Here is a 14,816-nt window from a genome sequence, read left to right as displayed (position 1 = left end):
AAGAAGCATAAAAGGAGCATTAAAGTAGGAAAATTAAAATCAAATCAACAGTTTACTGCAGTTACCACAGACACATTTGGATGTGGGTATTTGTTTACTCCGAAGCAAAATATCAAATAATCACAATGCAACCAAATTTCAGAGGAAAAATATGTTTACTTGCAAGGTGACTTTTGAGAAAGTCTTTAGAAAAAGTTCTGAAACTGTTCTTTAGAAAATGTTCTCTACTCTATTCTATTCCACCATTACACTTACTTCTCTGTCTCTATCTTCTCCTTCATTCTTTTCCATTGTTTGAATTGAAAGAGGGATTGAAACCCTGGTCTGTAGGGACACAGTCTTCCAACCTGGTCTCAGAGCATTTCGTATTATTCTGTACGTAAATCTGAGACACTCCATTTAGTATGATATATTCATTTTCATATGGTATGTATTAATTTGTATGATATCTTTCGTAGGATATGTTATGAATTAGAATTCGTATTATATGTTACGAATTTGCAAATGTACAATATGTTACAAATTTGCTAAACATATGTTACGAATTCTAGGTAGGTGGCTAGTTGGCTAACATTTATAGCCATTAATCTAAAATAATTCATAGATTTTAAACAAAATAACACTTTCTGTTTGACAAGATGAATATGAGATGAAAGGTGAGTTCCTAACGGGATCAGGAAGCCAAGCTAGAGCTCTGTGAGATATTCACAGCGATGGGGTTAGACATTTTGACCAAGAGACGTTTAGAACATATGCAAAATCTCTCTAACACTGATTATACAAATATGGATTTTACAGTTGAAAGGAAGGTGAAATCTTATAGTTAATCATTTTATAATTTCATTATGCTATATTCAGAAAGCATATAAATCATGTCAAGCCTTATTCATACAGTTTTGTTGAATAGGAAATACATCATATAAAATATTTCATATTTTCATATTTTTATCATGTTTGTACTGTGTACTTGAGCTTGTGTCCTCAAAAGTGACTACACACCTCAGCAATTTATAACTGTTTTTACCAGAAAGGTGAGATTTTAACCTTTCTTTGAGTATGCAGCATTACTAGTTACTGTTTATTGCCCTCTGATGAAAAATAACTACTTTTGGGGATTACGTTGATTAGCTAGGCTAGGGGTTAGGGGTTAGGGTTAAGGTCAGGGTTAAGTTTAGGAGTTAGGTTAAAGGGTTAAGGTTAGGGGAAGGGTTAGGTAAAAGGGTTAAATTTAGAGTTAGGTAAAGGGTTAGCTAAAGGGGTTAAGGCTAGGGGAAGGGTTAGCTAACGTTCTAAGTAGTTGCAAAGTAGCTAAAAAGTAGTAAGTAGTTGAAAAGTTGGTAATTAGCTAAAATGCTAAAGTTGTCTGTGATGAGATCGTTTTTTTGCCTTAAGTAACCATCTGTCTTATGTAACAATACCAAACGTAACATCTAACTGTAAGTCGCTCTGGATAAGAGCGTCTGCTAAATGACTAAAATGTAAATATCATACTAAATGGAGTGTCTCGGAGTTACATACAGAATAATACGAAATGCTCTGAGACCAGGTTGAGTCTTCTTCATCTACTGTGATGAACCCCATACAGCAGCAGTAGGGCTGATGAGGTAAAGTACAGACCAGGGAGAGGCAGCTCTGTTCAGCCCAGTGACAGACAGAGCGTGGCCCAACGACTCTAACCTCCTGTAAACAGTGGAGCACTGTGAACACAGGGGCTACAGCCATTACCCTGACACCACTCCACTCTCCATTCCCTCCAACTCTCTACCTCTCGTTCTCTCTACCTTACATGTTTTCTCATTCAAATCTCTTTCTTTCTCTCTCTCCACTCAGTCTCTCTCGTTCTTTCTCCACTGAATAATTTTTTAAAAACACCTCCCCCCTCTCTCTCTCTCTCTCTCTCTCTCTCTCTCTCTCTCTCTCTCTCTCTCTCTCTCTCTCTCTCTCTCTCTCTCTCTCGCCCACCCCACCCCCCCACCCCGACACTGACAACTTCCATTAGGTTTAATGATGCATGACCATCCAGGCAGAAAAACAGGCTGACAGGTCAACATGCTGGAGCTGACTGGCTTAGGTGCCCGGGCCCCCCATTCCTCCCCCCACCACCTCTTCACCGGTGGGATGACACACACACGACAGCCTAATCGAGGTGACATTTGCAGCAGGGAGCAGACAAAAGCAGGCAAGCCGTGTTCTCACGGACGACCGTCAAGTCAGATAAGGTCTGGGCCTATAATGAGCTCGCTTTCAGACTCACGACTCGACTGGCCTTCTCACCTCTCCTACCCACTGGACTAGAGAGATCAGGGGCTCAGAGAGGGCCATGACAGCAGGGGCATATGTGTTAGAGCGCCACCTGGTGGCCCCAGGGTTAAAGGGTTTGCACAGTGCATTGGGGATATGTTGTACTTTGAAGTGGATTTAAGCATGCATTGTGCAAGACTACTGAACAATCTATAGAACATATGCCTCAAGCTAAAGAACTCAAGCTTAATTGCCCGAATGTAATTGCCCGTTCTATAACATTGAGCGAAAATGAAAGACAGACTCCAACTCTATTCTTCTCTCTCTGTCTACCTTGTTCAGACATGCTTTTGCCACCAATCAATCTCGCTTTCACAACAAACAGGAACAAGACTGCCTGTGTAAGGACATTGCCAGAATGTTGTGGAGGTGAGAACAGATATGAGTCAGTGACAGAAATGAGAGACTGAGTCATGGCAGTAATTGAAAGTCACATTTTCTCCCCTCAGAGAGACCATCTGAGTCACCGGCGTCACCTGGGTATCCTGAACACAGCGGTGGCCATAGAGAGGGGGCGTGATGGGGGACGGACAGGTGTAGGCTCCATGATTAAGACATTAGCATCATCACAGTTATTCTAAACCTCCAGATGAAGATACCTATATGTGGGCAGACTGGTACAAGACTACTTAAAAAATAAGTTTTAAATATGTGGGAGGTGGTGGTACAACCATCAAAATTAACAAGATGCTTGAAGATGATTCTTGAACGTCAGTATTTTACTCTGCACTGCAATTACTGTGAAAGTCAATCTCCCAAGCAGTTTGAAATAGGTAACACATCTCACTGTCTGGTAAAACTACTCGCCTCCTGTTGCCGGCAGCCACGGGGACCCTCCAGCCCTTGATCTGGCTGAGTTCGGGGTCGGCCACGTCGATAAGCAGTGGGAGGCGGGGCATCCACACACTCATCTCCAGTTGGGCACTCAGGTAGCTGTAGGTGAAGTTGAGCACCATCCTCATCCTCCCCCTCGTCTCCTTCCCATTAACAAACACATAGTCACAACGATCCGACACCTTGGGTGAAGAGGATGAGAGAGAGGAGAAATAGGAAAACATGTTATTAAGAGAAAGACAAAAGAAACTACACTGAGTGTACAAAACATTAAGGACACCTGCTATTTCCATGAAATAGACTGACCAGGTGAATCCAGGTGATCCCTTATTGATGCCACTTGTTAAATCCACTTCAATGAGTGTAGATGAAAGGGAGGAGACTGGTTAAAGAAGGATTTTTAAGCCTTGAGACAATTGAGATATCCACCACCCAAAGGGCATCCATCCAACGACACAACTGTAGGAAGCATGGGAGTCAACATGGGCCAGCATCCCTGTGGAACGCTTTCTAAACCTAGTAGAGTCCATGCCCTGACGAATTGAGGCTGTTCTGAGGCCATCTGGTGGTGGGGGGGGGGGGTGTTCTTAATGTTTTGTACACTCAGTTTAAGTTCAAAATGTAGGCTACTGCTTTATGAAAGAATAAGATACAACAGTGCATTGTCTAAGGGAAGTCCAGGGTCGAAAGTTACATCAAATTATTTCAATGCAAATATTAGTCATACAAGTTTGTACAGCTAGAGGGAGACAAATATTTTATTATTTTATCCTTCAAAGAAAATCGGCCATTTATAAAGACTTGACATTTCTCCCTCTGCTCTGTAATGATTCAGGTGACAGACTTGACATTCCTTGACCAAGCCCTTGAAATCTCTATTCAAGTGTGTGTGTGTGTGTGTTTGTGTGCGTGCACCAGTGGAGGCTGCTGAGGGGAGGATGGCTCATAGTAATGGCTGGAATGGAGTCTTGTATGTGCGAGAGCGCACATACAAGGCCAGTGTGATGGAATGGGCCAAAAATCTCAACAGATGGACCAGAGAAAGACACAAATCCCTGGCCACCCCTCTTTATGATTGGCTAAATCCGCCATGTCTCCTCCAATCAGCTCCAAAGCCTCTCAGATATAGATGGACCAATGGCATGGCAGGGTTTCTAAAGAGCATCTAAGACACTTATGAACTTCTATCTTCAAACAAACTAAACCACTCGATCAGGCATGTATTCTTTCACAAAAGCCTGTGAGGACAGATTTTGTTTTAGTGTCTCCATATTCAATGGCTTGTTAAAGCCTTTCGTTTATAATCACAACCATTTTCCATTCATCTGAAGCTTTGGATGGAGCAATAATGAAGATGGGCATCACTGCTAATCTCAGCATGCCCACAGTTTGGGTGTTCAATTAGTCTTTTATAAAACTAGTCAAAAGCAGACTATCATCACTCTTCGCTAGAAGTGTTTTGACAGTTTTCTCTACAAATTATGTGTCAGAACATCCACTCCTCATAGCTTCACTCTGTCAGTTCTCTCTCTCGCTCTCTCTTTATCCTTTTCTCTCCCTCCTGTCTCTCTGTGCTTCTCTTCTCACACGTCTTCTATCTTCGTTTTAACTGTCATTAAAACAGGCTGTGCATCAGAACCTACTTTAACCTGGATGAAGCTTCTAGAGCTTCTCTTTGTTGGCCTGTTCCTTCCTTCCTTCCTTCCTTCCTTCCTTCCTTCCTTCCTTTCTTCCTTTCTTCCTTTCTTCCTTTCTTCCTTCCTTCCTTCCTTCCTTCCTTCCTTCCTTCCTTCCTTCCTTCCTTCCTTCCTTCCTTCCTTCCTTCCTTCCTTCCTTCCTTCCTACACAACCTTTCAGGGGGTTGCAGTTTATTATGTGTGTTTGTGTCATCTGACATAGCAAATTAAACATTCCCAGCTATATTAACACGCACACACACACACGCATGCAAGAACACACACATGCGCACACAATCCTTCTCCTCCCTCTCTTCATTTTCCAGACACTGTGCAAGTCTTTTAAAAGTCACCCACCCAGAAAGCGATCTGAAACAATCCCTCTCACTCTATTAATCCTTGCTTTCTCTCTATCTATTTATCCCTTCCTCCTGCCCTCTCTCCCTCTCTCTCTCTCGCTGCCTCTCTCTCCCCCCCTCTCTCTCTCTCTCTTGCTGCCTCTCTCTCCCTCTCTCTCTCGCGCTGCCTCTCTCTCTCTCCCTCGCTGCCTCTCTCTCCCTCTCTCTCTCTCGCTGCCTCTCTCTCTCTCTCTCTCTCTCTCTCTCTCTCTCTCTCTCTCTCTCTCTCTCTCTCTCTCTCTATCTAGAACCTAAAAGGGTTCTTTGGCTGTCGCTATAGGATAACCCTTTGAAGATCCTTTTTGGTTCCAGGTAGAACATTTTTGGGTTCTTTTCCACAGATGGTTCTACCTGGAAACAAAAAGGGTTATCCTATGGGGACAGGAGAAACCCTTTTGGAACCCTTTTTTCTAAGAGTGTATATGTTCCTTCATCTGCCTCTCGACAGTGTCAATAACTATTCAACTACAAAGTTGAATTAAAGTTACTTTGAGGCTTGTGAGATTTTGACACGGAATGTTCCACATCAAGTAACAAATATAGACATTGCCATCACATTGATTTTCTCTGTAATTGTCGGCCGTGGATATGTGAAGAAAATGACTTAGTTTCCAGTGTTCTTTGGCTAGAAGATAAGAATTCAATAACGTTGCATGCAACAGATAATTACTATTATGTTCATTATTCAAGCTTATAGAAAATAATGTTTTGTTTGAATGAAATTACTAAGACTAGCTTGGAAAGAAGACATGCATGTACATGTAGGGGAGAGTGGGGTAAGTTGAGTAATATTTTACATTCAGCATCATTCCATCAAGGGAAATATAGTATTATTTCTTACAAAGATATTTACATATATTTCAGGATGTTGAGTATCCTTGGAAATAATCAGAATTCGTGTCAACTTTACAGTTTTGAAAACACAGCTTGTAAAAAAAAAAAAGTGGTCTCTTGGCACAACTTACAGTACCCAGGCATGGGGTAAATTGAGTTGCAGGACATGGTAAATTAATCTGGATACAAACTTCTGTCCTGAATGAAAAATGACCACTACCTTTTTAAAACCATGTCTATCTTTATTTCCCAAACACAATTCAACACAATCACAATCACTTTTTGTCTATGAATCATTTTAAGCATATTTTAATACAGGCTAACAAAAACATTGTACTTTTTAAAATACTTTTAATATAAGCTAGGCCCTGTTGTTACCTCATATACTAGCGATAATAACTGGCTTGAAAAAAAGTGTTACTGACACATCAAATCAAATCAAATGTTATTTGTCACATACATATGTTTAGCAGATATTATTGTGGGTGTAGCGAAATGCTTGTGCTTCTAGCTCTGACAGTGCAGTAATATCTAACAAGTAATATCTAACAATTTCACAACATATACCCAATACACACAAATCTAAGTAAGGAATGGAATTTAAGAATACAGTTGAAGTCGGAAGTTTACATACACCTTAGCCAAATACATTTAAACTCAGTTTTCCACAATTCCTGACATTTAATCCTAGTAAAAATTCCCTGTCTTAGGTCAGCTAGGAAAACCACTTTATTTTAAGAATGTGAAATGTCAGAATAATAGTAGAGAGAATGATTTATTTCAGCTTTTATTTCTTCATCACATTCCCAGTGGGTCAGAAGTTTACATACACTCAATTAGTATTTGGTAGCATTGCCTTTAAATTGGTCAAACGTTTCGGGTAGCGTTCCACAAGCTTCCCACAATAAGTTAGGTGAATTTTGGCCCATTCCTCCTGACAGAGCTGGTGTAACTGAGTCAGGTTTGTAGGCCTCTTTGCTCGCACACGCTTTTTAAGTTCTGCCCACAAATGTTCTACAGGATTGAGGTCAGGGCTTTGTGATGGCCACTCCAATACCTTGACTTTGTTGTCCTTAAGCAATTTTGCCACAACTTTGGAAGTATGCTTGGGGTCATTGCCCATTTGGAAGACCCATTTGCGACCAAGCTTTAACTTCCTTACTGATGTCTTGAGATATTGCTTCAATATATCCACATAATTTTCCTTCCTCATGATGCCATTTATTTTGTGAATTGCACCAGTCCCTCCTGCAGCAAAGCACCCCCACAGCATGATAATGCCACCCCCGTGCTTCATGGTTGGGATGGTGTTCTTCGGCTTGAAACATCGCCTTTTTCTTCCAAACATAACGATGGTCATTATGGCCAAACAGTTCTATTTTTGTTTCATCAGACCAGAGGACATTTCTCCAAAAAGTACAATCTTTGTCCCCATGTGCAGTTGCAAACCGTAGTCTGACTTTTTAATGGCGGTTTTGGAGCAGTGGCTTCTTCCTTGCTGAGTAGCCTTTCAGGTTACGTCGATATAGGACTTGCTTTACTGTGGATATAAATACTTTCGTACCTGTTTCCTCCAGAATCTTCACAAGGTCCTTTGCTGTTATTCTGGGATTGATTTGCACTTTTCACACCAAAGTACGTTCATCTCTAGGAAACAGAACGCGTCTCCTTCCTGAGCGGTATGATGGCTGTGTGGTCCCATGCTGTTTATTCAGTGAGGGAAAAAAGTATTTGATCCCCTGCTGATTTTGTACGTTTGCCCACTGACAAAGACATGATCAGTCTATAATTTTAATGGTAGGTTTATTTGAACAGTGAGAGACAGAATATCAACAAAAAAATCCAGAAAAATGCATGTAAAAAATGTTATAAATTGATTTGCATTTTAATGAGGGAAATAAGTATTTGACCCCTCTGCAAAACATGACTTAGTACTTGGTTGCAAAACCCTTGTTGGCAATCACAGAGGTCAGACGTTTCTTGTAGCTGGCTACCAGGTTTGCAGACATCTCAGGAGGGATTTTGTCCCACTCCTCTTTGCAGATCTTCTCCAAGTCATTAAGGTTTCGAGGCTGACGTTTGGCAACTCGAACCTTCAGCTCCCTCCACAGATTTTCTATGGGATTAAGGTCTGGAGACTGGCTAGGCCACTCCAGGACCTTAATGTGCTTCTTCTTGAGCCACTCCTTTGTTGCCTTGGCCGTGTGTTTTGGGTCATTGTCATGCTGGAATACCCATCCACGACCCATTTTCAATGCCCTGGCTGAGGGAAGGAGGTTCTCACCCAAGATTTGACGGTACATAGCCCCGTCCATCGTCCCTTTGATGCGGTGAAGTTGTCCTGTCCCCTTAGCAGAAAAACACCCCCAAAGCATAATGTTTCCACCTCCATGTTTGACGGTGTGGATGGTGTTCTTGGGGTCATAGGCAGCATTCCTCCTCCTCCAAACATGGCGAGTTGAGTTGATGCCAAAGAGCTTGATTTTGGTCTCATCTGACCACAACACTTTCACCCAGTTCTCCTCTGAATCATTCAGATGTTCATTGGCAAACTTCAGTCGGGCCTGTATATGTGCTTTCTTGAGCAGGGGAACCTTGTGGGCACTGCAGGATTTCAGTCCTTCACGGCGTAGTGTGTTACCAATTGTTTTCTTGGTGACTATGGTCCCAGCTGTCTTGAGAACATTGACAAGATCCTCCCGTGTAGTTCTGGGCTGATTCCTCACCGTTCTCATGATCATTGCAACTCCACGAGGTGAGATCTTGCATGGGGCCCCAGGCCGAGGGAGATTGACAGTTCTTTTGTGTTTCTTCCATTTGCGAAAAATCGCACCAACTGTTGTCACCTTCTCACCAAGCTGCTTGGCGATGGTCTTTTAGCCCATTCCAGCCTTGTGTAGGTCTACAATCTTGTCCCTGACATCCTTGGAGAGCTCTTTGGTCTTGTCCATGGTGGAGAGTTTGGAATCTGATTGATTGATTGCTTCTGTGGACAGGTGTCTTTTATACAGGTAACAAACTGATATTAGGAGCACTCCCTTTAAGAGTGTGCTCCTAATCTCAGCTCGTTACCTGTATAAAAGACACCTGGGAGCCAGAAACCTTTCTGATTGAGAGGGGGTCAAATACTTATTTCCCTCATTAAAATGCAAATCAATTTAGAACATTTTCGACATGCGTTTTTCTGGATTTTTTTGTTGTTATTCTGTCTCTCACTGTTCAAATAAACCAACCATTAAAATTATAGACTGATCATTTCTTTGTCAGTGGGCAAACGTACAAAATCAGCAGGGGATCAAATACTTTTTTCCCTCACTGTACTTGCGTACTATTGTTTGTACAGATGAACGTGGTACCTTCAGGCGTTTGGAAATTGCTCTTAAAGATGAACCAGACTTGTTGAGGTCTACAATTTTTTTTCTGAGGTCTTGGCTGATTTCTTTTGATTTTTCCATGATGTCAAGCAAAGAGGCACTGAGTTTGCAGGTAGGCCTTGAAATACATCCACAGGTACACCTCCAATTGACTCAGATTATGTCAATTAGCCTATCAGAAGCTTCTAAAGCCATGACATCATTTTCTGGAGTCAACTTAGTGTATGTAAACTTCTGACCCACTGGAATTGTGATGCAGTGAATTATAAGAGAAATTATCTGTCTGTAAACAATTGTTGGAAAAATTACTTGTGTCATGAACAAAGCAGATGTCCTAACCGACTTGCCAAAACTATAGTTTTTTGACAAGACATTTGTGGAGTGGTTGAACAACAAGTTTTAAAGTGTATGTGAACTTCCAACTTCAACTCTATATACATGGACAAGCAATGACAGAGCAGCATGGACTAAGATACAGTAGAATATTATAGAATACAGTATATACATATGAGATGAGTAATGCAAGATATGTAAACATTATTACAATGACTAGTGGCCTGTGATTTCAATAGGCAGCAGCTGCCTCTGGTGTGCTAGTGATGGATATTTAACAGCCTGATGGCCTTGAGATAGAAGCTGTGTTTCATTCTCTCGGTCCCAGCTTTGATGATAGCGGGGTGAAAAGGCAGTGGCTCGGGTGGTTGATGTCCTTGATGATCTTTTTGGCCTTCCTGTGACATCGGGTGCTGTAGGTGTCCTGGAGGGCGGGTAGTTTGATCCCGGTAATGCGTTCGGCAGACCGCACCACCCTCTGGAGAGCCCTGCGGTTGCGGGCGGTGCTGTTGCCGTACCAGGCGGTGATACAGCCCGACAGGATGCTCTCAATTGTGCATCTGTAAAAGTTTGTGAGGGTTTTAGGTGCCATGCCACATTTTTTCAGCCTCCTGAGGTTGAAGAGGCTCTGTTGGTCGACATTTGATTGTGAGGTATTCTAGGTCGGGTGAACAAAAGGACTTGAGTTCCTGTATGTTACTACAATTACACCATGAGTCTTTAATCATGAAACACACACCTCCGCCCTTCTGCTTCCCGGAGAGATATTTCTTTCTGAACTGAGAACCCATCTGGCTCGACCGATTTCAACAGAATATCCCCAGAGAGCCATGTTTCCGTGAAACCAAGTATGTTACAGGCCTTGATGTCTCTCTGGAAAGAAATCCTTGTCCTGAGCTCATCGACCTTGTTATCCAAAGACTGAACATTAGCGAGTAATACACTTGGAAGCGGTGGGTGGCCTCCTAAGTCGAACCAGCAGACCACTCTGAGTGCCTCTCCTCCGCCGGCAATGTTTTGGGTCAGCCGCTGGAATCAGTTCAATTGCCCTGGGGAGAGCAAACAAAGGATCTGCTTTGGGAAAGTCGTATTCCTGGTCGTAATGCTGGTGAGTTACCGCCGCTCTGACATCCAATAGTTTTTCCCGGCTGTATGTAATGATACAAAACACTTTCTGAGCTAATAATAAAAAAAAATTATACATAAAAAAACAAAATACCGCAAAGTTTCCTAAGAGCTAGTCATGAGGCCGCCATCTTCGTCGGCGCCAGGTACAGCCTGGTGGAGTGAAATAGGTGCAGTGAAATGTGTTGTTTTACAGGGTCAGCCATAATAGTACAGCACCCCTGGAGGAAATTAGGGTTAAGTGCCTTGCTCAAGGGCACATCGACATATTTTCACCTTGTAAGGTCGGTTATTCAAACCAGCGACCTTTCAGTTACTGGCCCAATGCTCTAACTGCTAGGCTACCTGCCGCCCTGACACCTGGGAAGAAAACACTTCAATTGGCTCAACTTACCATGGCCATTGGCTCAACTTACTCCAAGGCAAACATTTTAACTACATTAGCACACACATCTACAAGGATGCACTTTCATGCTAGGTTTAGGAACTCATATTGAAGCTTATAAAGACCCCAACTGATGTATAGAACAATCTTTAAATGATCTACTTTGGTTTAGATACATGCATCATGAAATCTCTAAAAAAAAACATAACATTTTTTGACCTTACTTGTGTACCACTTTTTCCATGTGTTTTTTTCCTTCACAGACTCCATGAAATTATGACCTCTTCCTAAGTATTTAGTCAAATTATTAATTTTGTGTACGGTTTCCTAGAAACAAGGGTGGCTCAACTTACTATCACAATTATATTAGGCTTTGACAGTGTAATCTTCCAATAACACTGTGGCCCATGAGGTTTATAATCACCGTCTTCAAAGGTAATTTCACATGAAAGTACGGTACATACATTTGATTTAATACAAACGGGAAACTAGCTTGACACCAGATGCTTGGGGGGTCTTCTCTCCAGAGGTCAACATCACTCAGTGGTTAATGAAACGTACAGGGACCTCTCACTCTCACACACACAACTTTAGATGTACAACCAGAAACACACACAAAATAAATACACACATGCTGTGCATAAACACACACATACACAAACACGCACCAACCCGCACACCCACACATAAATGCACACACACCCACATGCACACATCCCTCAAAGGGAGGGGGAGTTTGGACGCACTCTTTCCCCTCTCTCTCATTGTCATATCCTAAGTATTTATCAGTGTGTGCTATTTGGGACAGAAAACAGGGAGGGATGTTGAGAGTGGAGCGCTGTCTGTCTATCTGTGGTGAATAGAATACCTGTAACATCTCTCATTGTGTCTCTACCCTCTGGCCTAACTGCTCAAACTAGACATCTCTCTCTCTAACGGTTAAAACAGCAAACAATTTACAGCCAGGAGCCGATTACATACTTCAAAAGACTTCAAGGGCATTGCTATCACCAAGGGAAACAGTTTAAGACAGTTTGATCATTTCTAATACTGTATATATAGTCAACACAGCATAATTATCAGTTGCAGCTTATTCATTATAGACTGAAATAGCACCAACTCCAGCAATTGTGGAGTTTCACAAAAATCAATGCCTACTCTGAGTTTTGTGCAAAAAGCGTGGGATATACACTATAGAAATAACATATTATTATTAACAGCATTTTAATTAGCCCTGACAAACAATGGCATACACTGTGATTGTGTCTATGTCTAATTAGGGTACCTTCACCAATCTAGCTGGCAAAGATAATTCATTAAATTATGAAAAACCCACAGCATATGGTAATTCTGCCTGACGAGGTTAGTCTTGTGGCTTGCGAAAGTATTCACCCCCCTTGGAATTTTTCCAATTTTGTTGCTTGCAACCTGGAATTTAAATGGATTTTTGGGGGGTTTGTATCATTTGATTTACACAACATGCCTACCACTTTGAAGATGCAAAATATTTTATATTGTGAAACAAACAAAAAAGAAGACAAAAAAAACAGAACTTGAGCGTGCATAACTATTCACCCCCCCCAAAGTCAATACTTTGTAGAGCCACATTTTGCAGCAATTACAGCTGCAAGTCTCTTGGGGTATGTCTCCATAACCTTGGCTCATCTAGCCACTGGGATTTTTGCCCATTCTTCAAGGCAAAACTGCTCCAGCTCCTTCAAGTTGGATGGGTTCCGCTGGTGTACAGCAGTCTTTAAGTCATACCACAGATTCTCAATTGAATTGAGGTCTTGGCTTTGACTAGGTCATTCCAAGACATTTAAATGTTTCCCCTTAAACCACTCAAGTGTTGCTTTAGCAGTATGCTTAGGGTCATTGTCCTGCTGGAAGGTGAACCTCTGTCCCAGTCTCAAATCTCTGGAAGACTGAAACAGGTTTCCCTCAAGAATTTCCCTGTATTTAGCGCCATCCATCATTCCTTCAATTCTGACCAGTTTCCCAGTCCCTGCCGAGGAAAAACATCTCCACAGCATGATGCTGCCACCACCATGCTTCACTGTGGGGATGGTGTTCTCGGGGTGATGAGAGGTGTTGGGTTTGCGCCAGACATAGCGTTTTCCTTGATGGCCGAAAAGCTCAATTTTAGTCTCATCTGACCAGAGTACCTTCTTCCATATGTTTGGGGAGTCTCACACATGACTTTTGGCGAACACCAAACGTGTTTGCTTATTTTTTTCTTGAAGCACTATTCCGTAAAGCCCAGCTTTGCGGAGTGTATGGCTTAAAGTGGTCCTATGGACAGATATTCCATTCTCCGCTGTGGAGCTTTGCAGCTCCTTCAGGGTTATCTTTGGTCTCTTTGTTGCCTCTCTGATTAAAGCCCTCCTTGCCTGGTTCGTGAGTTTTGGTGGGCGGCCCTCTCTAGGCAGGTTTGTTGTGGTGCCATATTCTTTCCACTTTTTAATAATGGATTTAATGGTGCTCCGTGAAATGCTCAACGTTTCGGATATTTTTTTTATAACCCAACCCCGATCTGTACTTCTCCAAAACGTTGTCCCTGACCTGTTTGGAGAGCTCCTTGGTCTTCATGGTGCCGCTTGCTTGGTGGTGCCCCTTGCTTAGTGGTGTTGCAGACTGTGGGGCCTTTCAGAACAGGTGTATATATACTGAGATCATGTGACAGATCATGTGACACTTAGATTGCACACAGGTGGACTTTATTTAAATAACTATGTGACTTCTGAAGGTAATTGGTTGCACCAGATCTTATTTAGGGGCTTCATAGAAAAGGGGGTGAATAGATATGCACGCACCACTTTTCTGTTAATTATTTTTAATTATTTTTTTGAAACAAGTTATTTTTTTCATTTCACTTCACGAATTTGGACTATTTTGTTTATGTCCATTGCATGAAATCCAAATAAAAATCCATTTAAATTACAGGTTGTAATGCAACAAAATTGGAAAAACGCCAAGGGGGATGAATACTTTTGCAAGGCACTGTACATACGTACATGTACACACTATCAAATGTGCTATTTATTCTGTGTTGTACTATAGGACACATAATTCACTCATCAAGGTTAGTCTATATGGCCTTGTGCCTGTGAAGGATGAGAGACTAAAAGACGTAAAGACAACCCATTATTGTCATACTCTATGTACTGTAGCTGAACTCAAGTCCTCTGTTGGGTTGAAAAGGATGGATTCCCCTTAGTCTATGTCCTCAAGGTTTCCTCTCAATGTTGTATCCTCTATAGTGTACACTCACCTTGACCACCTCTTCATCGGTTGACCGACACTCCACCGACTCTGTTACATCCGTAACTGTGCCGTCTGTTCCCACGGTGACCACCTTTACCGGCACGGCAACTGTCCTCCCGGTGAGCACGGCTGTATTCAGGATCTCAGTGTTCTGAGAGGGAGAAGAGAAGAGGAATTCAGAGTTAAGTTCTACTGAAGAGAGCAACCACACTGACAGATGCAATGTTCACTTTACTTATTGCAATATAACCTAAGATCACAAGTACTCTCTCTCACATTGTCAACTAATTGG

At 42.0% G+C, this 14,816-nt stretch overlaps 1 protein-coding gene across 1 annotated transcript in view; it reads right to left on the bottom strand.

Moving 5' to 3' along the window:
• LOC121582571 (transmembrane protein 132D-like) overlaps window positions 1–14,816 on the bottom strand; it is a gene marked incomplete at its 5' end in the record, with an annotated part of 96,601 nt that overhangs the window by 13,197 nt on the left and 68,588 nt on the right. The window contains 2 exons of the mRNA XM_041898460.2: window positions 3,109–3,317; window positions 14,532–14,675. Coding sequence (XP_041754394.2) covers window positions 3,109–3,317; window positions 14,532–14,675 — 353 coding nt within the window. The remainder of the gene's footprint in view (window positions 1–3,108; window positions 3,318–14,531; window positions 14,676–14,816) is intronic.

The sequence above is a fragment of the Coregonus clupeaformis genome, chromosome 15, assembly GCF_020615455.1.
Source record: "Coregonus clupeaformis isolate EN_2021a chromosome 15, ASM2061545v1, whole genome shotgun sequence".
Lineage (NCBI taxonomy): Eukaryota > Metazoa > Chordata > Actinopteri > Salmoniformes > Salmonidae > Coregonus > Coregonus clupeaformis.
The sequence above is the reverse complement of the archived record's forward strand: the minus strand, read 5'-3'. Positions and strand labels throughout refer to the sequence as shown.